Source organism: Octopus sinensis, linkage group LG21, assembly GCF_006345805.1.
Source record: "Octopus sinensis linkage group LG21, ASM634580v1, whole genome shotgun sequence".
NCBI lineage: Eukaryota > Metazoa > Mollusca > Cephalopoda > Octopoda > Octopodidae > Octopus > Octopus sinensis.
The window spans coordinates 4,012,920-4,025,419 of NC_043017.1; the positions used below are offsets into that span (position 1 = coordinate 4,012,920).

The following is a 12,500-nucleotide window of genomic DNA, read 5'->3' on the forward strand; positions in this document are numbered from 1 at the left end:
AGAAATGTGGTTGTGTATGAAGCTTTGAGAAGGGATCAGTTTGACTTAACCATGAAATGCCTCCATTTTCAAGTCAACGAAAGCTTGAACACAAGTGATAAATATACTAAAACCATTAATTACACATTTACAAGAAAAAGTTTTGCAACATTTTATAACAACGCAGCGTATTTCGCCTGATGAAGCGATGATCGAGTACTTTGGGAAACACGGATGCAAACAATGCATAAGAAATAAACCTATAAGATTCGGATATAAGGTTCGGTGCCAAAATGTTTCTACAGAATATTTAATTGTCTTTGATCTCTATCAAGGGAAAAAGCATATCAAGGGAATGCGTCAGATAAAACGGATTATGGCAAGGGCGCTGCGTCAGCACTGCATAGTCTTGGGCAACATCGGGGGAAAAAGAGAATTACTTTGTCACACTCTTTTACTTGTTTCAGTCATTTGATTGCGGCCATGCTGGGGCATCGCCTTTAGTCGGGAAATCGACCTCAGGACTTATTCTTCGTAACCCCAGTACTTATTCTATCGGACTCTCTTGCCGAACCGCTAAGTTACGAGGACATCAACACACCAACATTGGTTGCCACACGGTGGTGAGGGGGACAAACATCGACGCAGAGGCACTCACAAACAAATATATATATACATATATATGTGTGTGAGTGTGTGTGTGTGTGTGTGTGTGTGTGTGTGTATACATGACGAGCTTCTTTCAGTTTCCATCTACCAAATCCACTCACAAGGTCTTGGTTGGTCCGAGGTTATAGCAGAAGACACTTACCCAAGGTGCCACGCAGTGGGACCGAAACCGGAACCATGTGGTAAGCTGCCCACCACGCAGCCGCTCCTGCGCTTAACATATATATATATTTATGGACAATCTATTTACATGAATACCTTTATTTGAAAGACTAGTCAGCTTAGGTTATAATGCTACAGGGACTTTAAGAAGAAATCGGCAAGGAAAAGTGTCCGCCATTGTCGGTCATTTTTGTTGGAAAGCAAGAACGGGTGTATATGGAGGCATACTCAGTTGAAAATAAACAAGTAAAGACAACACTCAGTATTATTCAATTGCTAGATGGATGGAAGCACTCCGTCGGTTACGACGATGAGGGTTCCGGTTGATCGAAATCAACGGAACAGCCTGCTCGTGAAATTAACGTGTAAGTGGCTGAGCACTCCACAGACACGTGTACCCTTAACGTAGTTCTCGGGGATATTCAGCGTGACACAGAGAGTGACAAAGCCGGCCCTTTGAAATACAAGGTACAACAGAAACAGGAAGTAAGAGTGAGAGAAAGTTGTGGTGAAAGAGTACAGCAGGGATCACCACCATCCCCTGCCGGAGATCGTGGAGCTTTAGGTGTTTTCGCTCAATAAACACTCACAACGCCCGGTCTGGGAATCGAAACCGCGATCCGATGACCGCGAGTCCGCTGCCCTAACCACTGGTCCATTGCGCCTCCACAATTGCTAGATATTGCTGTTGTAACACTGGTGTCAACCCACTATAGTGATAAACCAAGAGAATTTGTTAACAGTTGGAGCACATCTCGAAAAAAAAGAGAGTAAGCGTATTCTTAACGCAATTAACGCGTCAATATTTCCAAGGGTGGCACTGATCTTATGCATCAGAACCTAAACGCTTATCGAGTGAGTATACGTGGCAAAAAGTGGCGATTTAGCATTTTTACTTGGTTGCTGGATGCGGCTATTCAAAATACTTCGCAAATTCATAAAACATTTGGATCAAGTATGAGACAGCTTGCGTTCAAAAAGGAGATGGTTATGTCCTATTTGATAAGATTTCAATGTAAGCCCAAAGGACGTGGAATAAAACCAAGCAGAATGCCTGGAGGAATCGATATGCATTTCGGCGAGCTGGCAGAAACGTTAGCACACCGGAAGAAATGCTTAGCGTTCTGAGTTCAAATTCCGCCGAGGTCGACTTTGCCTTTCATCCTTTCGGGGTGGATAAATTAAGTACCAGTCACGCACTGGGGTCGATGTAATCGACTTAATCCATTTGTCTGTCCTTGTTTGTCCCCTCTACGTTTAGCCCCTTGTGGGCAATAAAGAATCAGATAATGCCTGGAGGAATCGATATGCATTTCGGCGAGCTGGCAGAAACGTTAGCACACCGGACGAAATGCTTAGCGTTCTGAGTTCAAATTCCGCCGAGGTCGACTTTGCCTTTCATCCTTTCGGGGTCGATGAATTAAGTACCAGTCACGCACTGGGGCCGATGTAATCGACTTAATCTATTTGTCTGTCCTTGTTTGTCCCCTCTACGTTTAGCCCCTTGTGGGCAATAAAGAAACAGATATGCATTTCGATGGTCAAAATCATTTGGTTGAAAAACAAAAAACCCTAATGGTAAAAGACGAAGACGTATGGAAGATAACTGTGTTGCTTGACCTTTGATGCAATGCTTCAAGTGCAATGTAGGCCGACGCTTGTCATGTTTCGTATCATAGCACACGAAATAAGCTAATGTTGGTTAAAAACAATGATTTGCATTTTTTTTAATTAGACAGTAACTTGTAACTCTATGCTGTATATACCTGTCACCCTGTGTGACAGAGTGATAAAACAATCATTTGTGCAAAGATATTGGTTTGTGATCGTATTGAGAACATTTCCTTTTATTCGTGTATTCAATGCAAATTGCTTAAATTGTACTATTCTCTTAACTCTTTTACTCTTTTACTTGTTTCAGTCATTTGACTGCGGCCATGCTGGAGCACCGCCTTTAATCGAGCAACTCGACCCCGGGACTTATTCTTTTGTAAGCCCAGTACTTATTCTATCAGTCTCTTTTGCCGAACCGCTAAGTAACGGGGACATAAACACACCAGCATCGGTTGTCAAGCAATGCTAAGGGGACAAACACAAACACACGCACGCATATATATATGTACATATATACGACAGGCTTCTTTCAGTTTCCGTCTACCAAATCCACTCACAAGGCTTTGGTCAGCCCTAGGCTATAGTTAGAAGACATTACTAGCGTTCCATATATGGCACACACATTATTTCAAACACGAAACAACTTTCCTCGGTCATGTTTTCTGTAAGGTGTCTGTGCAACATATAACATAATAACTATTAAGTTTCGTTCAAATTGTATTAAAAAATTAAGGATTCAGGAGAATGTGGGTTAAGGGACAATGTGGAGAAATAGAATTAAAAGTAGATTAGAGTAGCTTAACAAAGCGAAATTGACGGAACCTTTAAGATGAACGTTTATGATGAGTGGAAGTTTTATAAATACAATAAAGAAACACAAAAATCAAACATTAAGAGCAGATATCACTTACTGTTCGCTCAGATCTTCAACTAATTCTTCAAGCGATTCATTTTTGGACTCTATTTCTGAGAGTTTCTTATCATTCTCTACCTGGCGTGCTTTCAAGTCACCCAGTTGTTCTTCGTATAGTTTCTTCATTTTATCACAATTAAAGTCAACCTTAATTTCCAAGCGACCTTTAAGATGTTTGTTCTCAGCACCTAAGACACTTATTTTGTCAATGAGGTTGGCAAGCTTTGAATTCAAATCTTGCATCTCTTTCCTTTCTTTTTCGCCCTTAATTTTCATGTCAGCAACTTGTTTTTGGCCATGTTCTGCTGCCGCTCCTCTGAGAAAGACCACTGGAGGTGGTGGTCGGAAGGGACCCACAGGTCTTCTCCTTCGTCTCATTTGCCCCACTGGTTTTCTAGCTTTACTTTCTTCTTCATTCATTTTTGTTGTTGTTATTCAAAGATTTTCTGTTAAAGAATAAATGCGGGAATGGAATAAGAAACAATTCACTGGTTGGAGTACGAACTGCGCAAAGAAAAAGTTTCTGCGGAACAATTTACGACCTACTGTGGTGTTCTTATACTGCTAAATGACCAAGTCCTAGGCGTTGTCTTTCCAATATAAAACAATGAAGCCTAGTAAAGAGAGTACGTGAACGTTAGAGGGAATGATTCACTGAGAAAGAGAGGTGGGGGGAGGAGGAAAAATGAAAGTTGGGTAATGGAGTGAGATGTATGTACGTATTGATTTTCATAGATATCGTATTTCATCTCTCATATTTCAAGTATCTCATTTCTGTATATGTTTGTGTGTATTAGCATGAATATCTAGGTATATGTACATGTGTGTATCTATTCATCTATGTATCACTATTAGGCGGCGAGCTGGCAGAAACGTCAGCACGCCGGGCGAAATGCTCAGCGGTATTTCGTCTGCCGCTACGTTCTGAGTTCAAATTCCGCCGAGGTCGACTTTGCCTTTCATCCTTTCGCGGTCGATAAATTAAGTACCAGTTACGCACTGGGGTCGATGTAATCGACTTAATACCTATGTCTGTCCTTGTTTGTCCCCTCTGTGTTTAGCCCCTTGTGGGTAATAAAGAAATAGAAATAGGTATTTCGTCTGCCGCTACGTTCTGAGTTCAAATTCCGCCGAGGTCGATTTTGCCTTTCATCCTTTCAGGGTCGATAAATTAAGTACCAGTTACGCACTGGGGTCGATATAATCGACCTAATCCGTTTGTCTGTCCTTGTTTGTCCTTTCTGTGTTTAGCCCCTTGTGGGTAGTAAAGAAATAGGTATTTCATCTGCCGCTACGTTCTGTGTTCAAATTCCGCCGAAGTCGACTTTACCTTTCATCCTTTCGGGGTAAGTACCAGTTGCGTACTGGGGTCGACCTAATCGACTGGCCGCCTCCTCCAAAATTTCGGACCTTGTACCTAGAGTAGAAAAGAATCCTTAGCACATCATTTCGTCCGTCTTTACGTTCTGAGTTTAAATTCTTTGGAGGTCAACTTTTATTCATGTGAAGGCGCATCGCTTAGTGACTAAAGCATCGGGCTCGCAATCATGATGTAGTGAGTTCGATTCCCAGACTAAGACATTTTAATTCACGTTGTTCCAGTTAATTCAGCAGTAGGAATGAGTTGCAACGTCACTGGTGCCAAGCTGTATCGGCCCCTTTGCCATTCTCCTGGATAACATCGGTGGCGTGGAGAGAGGAAGCCATTATGCATGGGTGACTGCTGGTCTTCCATAAACAACCTTGCCCGGACCTATGCCTCGGAGGGGTACTTTCTAGGTGCAATACCCTGCCATTCATGACCGAAGATGATTTTTATATATTTATAAAGTGTTTATATATACATACATATATACATACATATATATATGTATATATATATATAAGGGAAGGAAGAAAGGGCTGGTTTTGCGTTCTTGTCCCATTTTGTATTTTTTATATATAAATATGTGTGTATGTGTGTGTGTATGTGTGTGTTTCTGTAGGTATCAATGTGCAGGTGTCTACGTGTGTGTGTGTGGTGTGTGTGTGAGTGTGTATGTGTTTGTGTTTGTGTGTGTGTGTGTTTGTGTGTGAGTGTGTATGTGTGTGTGTGTGTGTTACTGTAGGTACCAATGTGCAGGTGTCTACGTGTGTGTGTGTGTGTGTGTGTGTGTGAGTGTGTATGTGTTTGTGTTGTGTGTGAGTGTGTATGTGTGTGTGTGTGTGTTTCTGTAGGTATCAATGTGCAGGTGTCTACGTGTGTGTGTGTGTGTGTGAGTGTGTATGTGTGTGTATGTGTGTGTGTGTGTTGTGTGTGTGTGTGAGTGTGTATGTATGTGTGTGTGTTTGTGTGTGTGTGTATATGTGTGTATGTGTGTGTGTGTGTGAGTGTGTATGTATGTGTGTGTGTTTGTGTGTGTGTGTATGTGTGTATATGTGTGTGTGTATGTGTATGTGTGTGTGTGTGTGTGTGTGTTTGAGTGTGTATGTACATGTGCTGGACTTCTTTCGCTGTATAAAAACAAACGTCCTAGTCGAAAAAATGACGCGTAGTAAATTGTAATGTGTGTCATGATTAAGGTAAACAAAGGTGAAGTTCGCCAAGTTGTGCAGCCAAGCTTTAATAAAATGAGATTTGATAACTTGAGAGTTTCTCCGTCCAGATTTTTCCATACTAGTACGAATGTATTACTGAGGTCCTGTTTCACTGTTATAGACGCTACTTGTTGCTAAACTTTGATTGTTTACCGTATTTTTAAAGTCATTTTCCCGTAGAAAATATTTTGCCTATCATAATGTGTCTAATGGAAAGGTTAGAGCTTCTTTCAGGGTGAAATTATTTTCGGAGTGTTTTCCCATTATGCACCGTTTTGGGTATTTGTACTCCCAAATATCTCAATAACTTCTGGTCTGATTTACGCGAAACTTGTTTTATTCCGTTCGTATTCACGTTTCAGGGGCATTTTACTTTCGAAATATTTTCCCATTATGCGCCAGTTTGGTTGTGTAACATTGCAAGCAAGCAAGCAAGATTGAACTTCACTTTTAATAGCATATAGATATATAAAGAGAGAGAGAAAGAAAAAGAGAGAGTAAGAGAGTCAATAGATGAGATCAAAATATTTTTACCGAGTCAGCAGGGTAAAGAGTGGCTGTAAGGGAAACCAAGTGAGCAGATATGGAGACAATAATTCAAATAGACAGATAAAACCTTGGACTGACTTGAACATATGCAATAAGAAAAACTAAACAAATAGACAGATACACAAAATGGGTGTCACTGCTTACCTTGCCTGGATTATTTTGTCCTCAAAGTACTCTTCTTTTTCTAATTCTTTTCCGGGATATGTAGTATAAAAGATCCGTATTGCCTTCTTCCTTGGCGGGTCCCGAATTGCTTATGCTAACCGACTCCAGACAAAATGTGCGCAATCTTTCCATTCCGTTTACTCAATAGTTCGGATGAATCGACGGCTTGGAGATGTTGGGCTTTCAATGCTTGCATCGAATGCTCGTCATAACTCTCACGGGAAAAGGTAATGGGCTGCGAAAAGCAGATCATATCGACTGAAATACAATGGCTGTTTTCGTTTTCGGGAGTTAAATCGCCGAGTTTTTGATTGCCCATCCTACAAGCTTTATTTTTAGGTCAGTCTTGTAGGTTATTGGGAACCCTCTATCGTATATGGCAAATCGACCAAGAGTGGACCAGAAAGGATGCTACTGATAATTTTATTCCCATAACCCCTACAAAATTCGTTGTCAAAGATTTTCGGAGAACTACTCACAAGGAGAGTGCCGTTTGTCGTCGGTTGAGTTGTCGGTACTGGACAGCACTGATCGATTGCTGACAGACATGTCCATTTCATGCGACACACAGACCATACTTCAATGACGTTCTGATCGATTTAAATCACACAAAATCGTTCGATAATGACAGATAACCGCTAACTATTAGCTTGTACCGGTTTCGGTCCCTTCTTTCGAGACACTATTGTATATTCCCTCAGAAATTCTAATATTAGTTTCTGACATCTTCATGAACATTACTATTATAATGGATAACGTACTGCTCTGAAACAAACCGTAATTTTGAAAACAGATTTGGATTCTCGACTTCTCAGCAAATAAAGAAATAATACAGTTCTTTGTTTCCATTTCTCTGGAGTTCCCATTCTTTTCGTCTGATGCGAGAAATCCCGAGCGAATCTTCTTGTTTATGTGCTACAGCATTTACCTTGGATTATGTTCGGTACGAGAGTGTCTCCTAGTAAATCTTCCTATTCACGGATCCCACGCGTGTTTTTCATTTCGCCTCATACGGAATGCAAAAGTAAATATTATAGTAAATAAGCTCCAAATTTTTTTTTTATTTATTAAATCGAACAAATCCTGTCAAATTCCTCTGTTACCTGCGGTTTTAAGAGGAGTTTTTTTCCCGATCTCTATCCATCCAATCTTGCGTTAGTAATTATTTCGCATTTCTTTACAATAGGTACCATCTCGATGTTACCAAAACTACATATACTACTATGCAGATAACATTACTCACTTCATTTTGTTTTAAATATCCTAATCAAAAAAGGTAAGGTAGTACTTTTGGCCCTTCTAAGGGCTTCCGAGACTGGTGAGAAGGAAAACGTTATGCTCAAACTGAAAATTTAAATCTTTGCAATAGAGTGTACTCAGCTAAAGATATCCAAGGGAGAGATGATGGGATTAAACTGGATAATCTACACACTTTATCTCAGAACTGTATTGGTGAACACTATCCTAGGTCTAGCTATTCTCAGATTCTTTAGTTATATCTTCCAAATAAACTAGGGACCTGAGACTTTGCAGATTAACGTGTTCAGTCAAAAGGCAAAAGATTTTAAATTTCCTACTGTATTACATAGCGAGAGACCCTTTATAGGATCCTCTAAGCCTGATGGAAAATATAGTAAACTTTCACTCAAATCACCCCAATTGTCTTCATTTCCTTCTTTTAAGATGGTAGGTAATGTGTGATTTGAGAGAGATTTGGTTGCTATTTTCAGCAGCTTTGCTCACCGTGTGGAGGTCCTTCGTTGGCTTGCATTTGATAATCTTAATACATTTTACGTAGATTAGAGGATACAAGATATGAAGCGCAAAATCTAGGAAACAATGATTTAGGTTCTTTTAGTTCTACATACTTCCGCCAACGGATGTTTCGATAGGTACCTTTTTATTTTTGCTGCTGCTGGGGCTGCTGTTGTTGTTGTTGTTGAGCAACAAGACGGGTAAGGGTTATTAGGTGATGGTCTGGGGCTTAGGGGCGGGAGACCTCCAGACCTTGGGAAAAAGAAAACTTTGGTCGTCTTGTTGTAGTCGAGGGCTCTTCGTTGACGCCCGAGACCACTGGGAGGTGGCCCCCGAATTTGCTGGAAGTGGAGATCTCCAGGTCCAAATTCTTGAACGGCTACTGCTACTGCTGCTGTTGCTGTTGCTGCTGCTGCTGCTGATGATGATGATGATGATGATGATCTTCTTCTTCTTCTCCTTTATCTTTACACCTCAGTTCATCCCTAAACAAGCAGATCAGTATCTAAAAGCATTCTTCTTCGTGGTTCTTCTTGTTTCTTTATTCTCTTGCAAACACCTCATACTTAAGACCACATCATAATTCTGTCCTTCCTTTCCTTTTGACTTTAAGTAAAAACTGGAGGAGATTCCGTCAAGAAATACTTCACTTAAGACGTATTTGGTCAGCTCAAAGTTATTTACCACGCTCAGTGGTATCGAACTTACATTCAGGTGGTTGCAAAGCAAACATCTTAACAACACAAATCTTTACCCATACATGAGAGTCATTAAAATTTCCTTTTGATTTTTCAGAAGACACCCGATCCAAACTTTAGTGTACACGTTGTTATTGTTATTGTGGTTGTTCTACAAGAGGTCAGTCCACATCGAGCAGGCCTATGAGGATAAGATTTCCAAACATATCCGTCCAGTACTTTTGTATATCAGAGGCTTCATTGTCCAAGGCGGCGAGCTGGCAGAAGCGTTAGCACGCCGGGCGAAATGCTTAGCAGTATTTCGTCTGACGTTACGTTCTGAGTTCAAATTCCGCCGAGGTCGACTTTGCCTTTCATCCTTTCGGGGTCGATAAATTTAATACCAGTTACGCACTGGGGTCGATATAATCGACTTAATCCGTTTGTCTGTCCTTGTTTGTCCCCTCTACGTTTAGCCCCTTGTGGGTAGTAAAGAAATACGTATTTCGTCTGTTGTTACGTCCTGAGTTCAAATTCCGCCGAGGTCGACTTTGCCTTTCATCCTTTCGGGGTCGATAACTTAAGTACCAGTTACGCACTGGGGTCGATATAATCGACTTAATCCGTTTTTCTGTCCTTGTTTGTCCCCTCTACGTTTAGCCCCTTGTGGGTAGTAAAGAAATACGTATTTCGTCTGTTGTTACGTCCTGAGTTCAAATTCCGCCGAGGTTGACTTTGCCTTTCATCCTTTCGGGGTCGATAAATTAAGTACCAGTTACGCACTGGGGTCGATATAACCGACTTAATCCGTTTGTCTGTCCTTGTTTGTCCCCTCTACGTTTAGCCCCTTGTAGGCAATAAAGAAATAAGAGGCTTCATTGTCCAATATATCCTTTTCGAGGCAGTAAAGTCCAATTTTAAGGACATGTATCTGTTGCATATTGCAAACGAGCACAGCTCACAAAAGTAAACTTGTCAGCAGAAGTGATGTCAGCAAAAGAATTTTTGCATCCAAATGATTCTTTAATTTTGATTTCTTCTGCAGAAATTTCTGCTGAAATATACTGGAGATAACGTGGAAATTCGTGAAGGAAAATCCAAATACGAAGTAAAAAAAAAAAATACATAGAAATAAAGACACGAAAATAAAATTAAAAAAAATTTTATTGCCTTTTTGTTGTCATAGAGCATATCAAGAAACACTTACGAAGAGAACAAATGTGCATTGGCTGATAGAAAACGATGAAGAGAACATAATTTGGAGCAATGTAACAACTATGCTGTGAGACAGCATCTTAAATAGTGCTTCCGTACTTGGAACCTAAAAACATAAACAGTTAATTATCGAATAGCAGTTTAAGAGAATATTATAATCTACTTTGAAATCAAATCAAGTAGTATGGTTTGTTTGTTGACACGCTATCCTTCCTCAGTCGTAGCGTACAGGCAATTTGGGCTTCTACCTATACAGACCGAAAATGTATAACTACGAAATTATTAGTTTGGACCCTGGCATTGATTACTGATACTCTATACTTATATGACAATAAGATGTGGAGTATGTACGAATGCACACACACACACACATATATATATATATATTATATATATATATATATATATATATATATATATATATATGTATGTGTGTGTGTATGCATGTATGTGTATATATATATATATTATATATATATTATATATATATATATATACATATACATACATATACATACGTGCGTGTGTGTGAGTGTGTGTTAGTAAAGCGCACTTTGTTTTTAATGTAGCGTCAGAAGGAGAGAAAAAAAATGACGATTCTGTTGAAATATTTGTTGAGTTGCGTTCTTTTATTTTCCCTTCCGTTATTTTAGTTAAGGAATATAAAACAATAACAACCGCATCATTATCTTTAGCAATTGAAAAATGTGTAGGATTGGCGTTTGAAGCTTAATGCCACTTGCAGCTCGTTCATTATCCAAAGCATTCAGAAACACTAATTGTAAAATTCAAAGATCTTCATGCGCAGCCATGTCTTCTAGTCTTCTAGTTACGGTCGGAGATGCTCTTGATAATAAAGACGGCTTTCTCCTGCAAAAAATATTAATAACAAAAATACATTATTTCAGAGTAAACCAGAAAAATAGAATTTAATTTTTTATTGTTACTGTTAAAAGGAAAGAAAAAATATCTTTTGTAGGTCTTGATTGACTATGAATGCACATCTCTATTAAAGAAATTAGCGTGAGAACGGCTGAGCTTTCCTCCACGAACACGTTTACCTTTAACTAAGCTTCAAGGTCGAATCAGCTTCGCACAAAGCGACAAGGTTGGATTTTAGGAACTCGGTTACAATCAAGAGCGAGAGAGAAAAGAAAGACAGAAGATGACAGATAGAGAGACAGACAGACACTTAGACTGGCAGAGAGACAGACAGACAGAGTGAGAGGGAACCAATCGATCGTGGTACTGATCTACCACTTTATTTATTGGCCCTGAAATAGTAGAAGACGAAGTTGACTCGCACAGGATTCGATCTCAGAGCGCAGACAGCCAGAACTAATACTGCAAGGAACTGTATCCAATATATATAGTGTTGAAAGGTGGCGAGCTGGCAGAATCGTTAGCACGCCGGGTAAAACATTTAGCGACACTTCGTCCGTCTCTGAGTTCAAATTCCGCCGAGGATAGCTTCGATTTTCATCCTCTCGGGGTCGATAAAATAAGTAACAGTTGAGCACTGGGAGTGCAGTTCCTTGCACAATACAATACACAAAGTCGAAACCGACGAAGATCCATGACAAATTGATTAGAGTTTTTTTTTTAAATGATTTTGATGACCTTACCATATTGTTTTCGTCTTTGAGAACAGTCTTGGAAACAGCGGTAGCACTTCCCCACTCGTTAATGTGGCTCACGATGTCGTTCTTGGAAGCACTTGAGCTGTATTTCGAGCCCCATACCTGAAAATATGATATGTACGGAGTATTCATTATATCTAATTTTGATTTGCTTCATTTCATTTTTTTCTACTCTTCACTTAGCAAGAATACTTATGTATTCCAAGGGACGGAGAAATATGAAACGTCATAGATTTAGTCCTATAGCCATCATATATATATATATATATATATATATATATATATATATATATATGTGTGTGTGTGTGTGTATGTATATATATATATATATATATATATATGCACACACACATACACGTATTTGTGTATCTATTTATATATGTATTTTAATCTTTTGTGTTCCAAACACCATTATAATAATGTAAAAGTCCTAGATTATATTCGAGATTAATTAAATTACATTTATTTTTAAATTAAAACATTTCGATAATCTTAATTAAGAATATTTTTAATAAACACTTGCTTAATAATGAAATGGCAATTATTTTACTAAATCACCCAAATCCATGGCTATTTTCAAAACTA

The 12,500-nt window shown here is 39.3% G+C and overlaps 2 protein-coding genes and 1 long non-coding RNA gene across 3 annotated transcripts in view; 1 reads left to right on the plus strand and 2 right to left on the minus strand.

Moving 5' to 3' along the window:
- The window catches only part of LOC115222957 (70 kDa neurofilament protein-like), a 26,316-nt gene extending 22,356 nt beyond the window's left edge, over positions 1 to 3,960 (minus strand). The window contains exon 1 of the mRNA XM_029793367.2: positions 3,336 to 3,960. Within this exon, the coding sequence (XP_029649227.1) occupies positions 3,336 to 3,757 (422 nt within the window). The 5' untranslated portion in view covers positions 3,758 to 3,960. The remainder of the gene's footprint in view (positions 1 to 3,335) is intronic.
- A 1,425-nt stretch (positions 3,961 to 5,385) lies between these two features.
- On the plus strand, positions 5,386 to 11,062 carry LOC118767373. The gene is made up of 3 exons (XR_005003291.1): positions 5,386 to 5,435; positions 9,039 to 9,047; positions 10,809 to 11,062. It is a non-coding gene; the product is annotated as an uncharacterized LOC118767373 (long non-coding RNA).
- LOC115222952 (70 kDa neurofilament protein) overlaps positions 10,899 to 12,500 on the minus strand; it is a 28,421-nt gene continuing 26,819 nt past the window's right edge. Inside the window, exons 10-11 of the mRNA XM_029793359.2 lie at positions 11,901 to 12,017; positions 10,899 to 11,145 (exon numbers count right to left, since the gene is read on the minus strand). Coding sequence (XP_029649219.1) covers positions 11,101 to 11,145; positions 11,901 to 12,017 — 162 coding nt within the window. The 3' untranslated portion in view covers positions 10,899 to 11,100. The remainder of the gene's footprint in view (positions 11,146 to 11,900; positions 12,018 to 12,500) is intronic.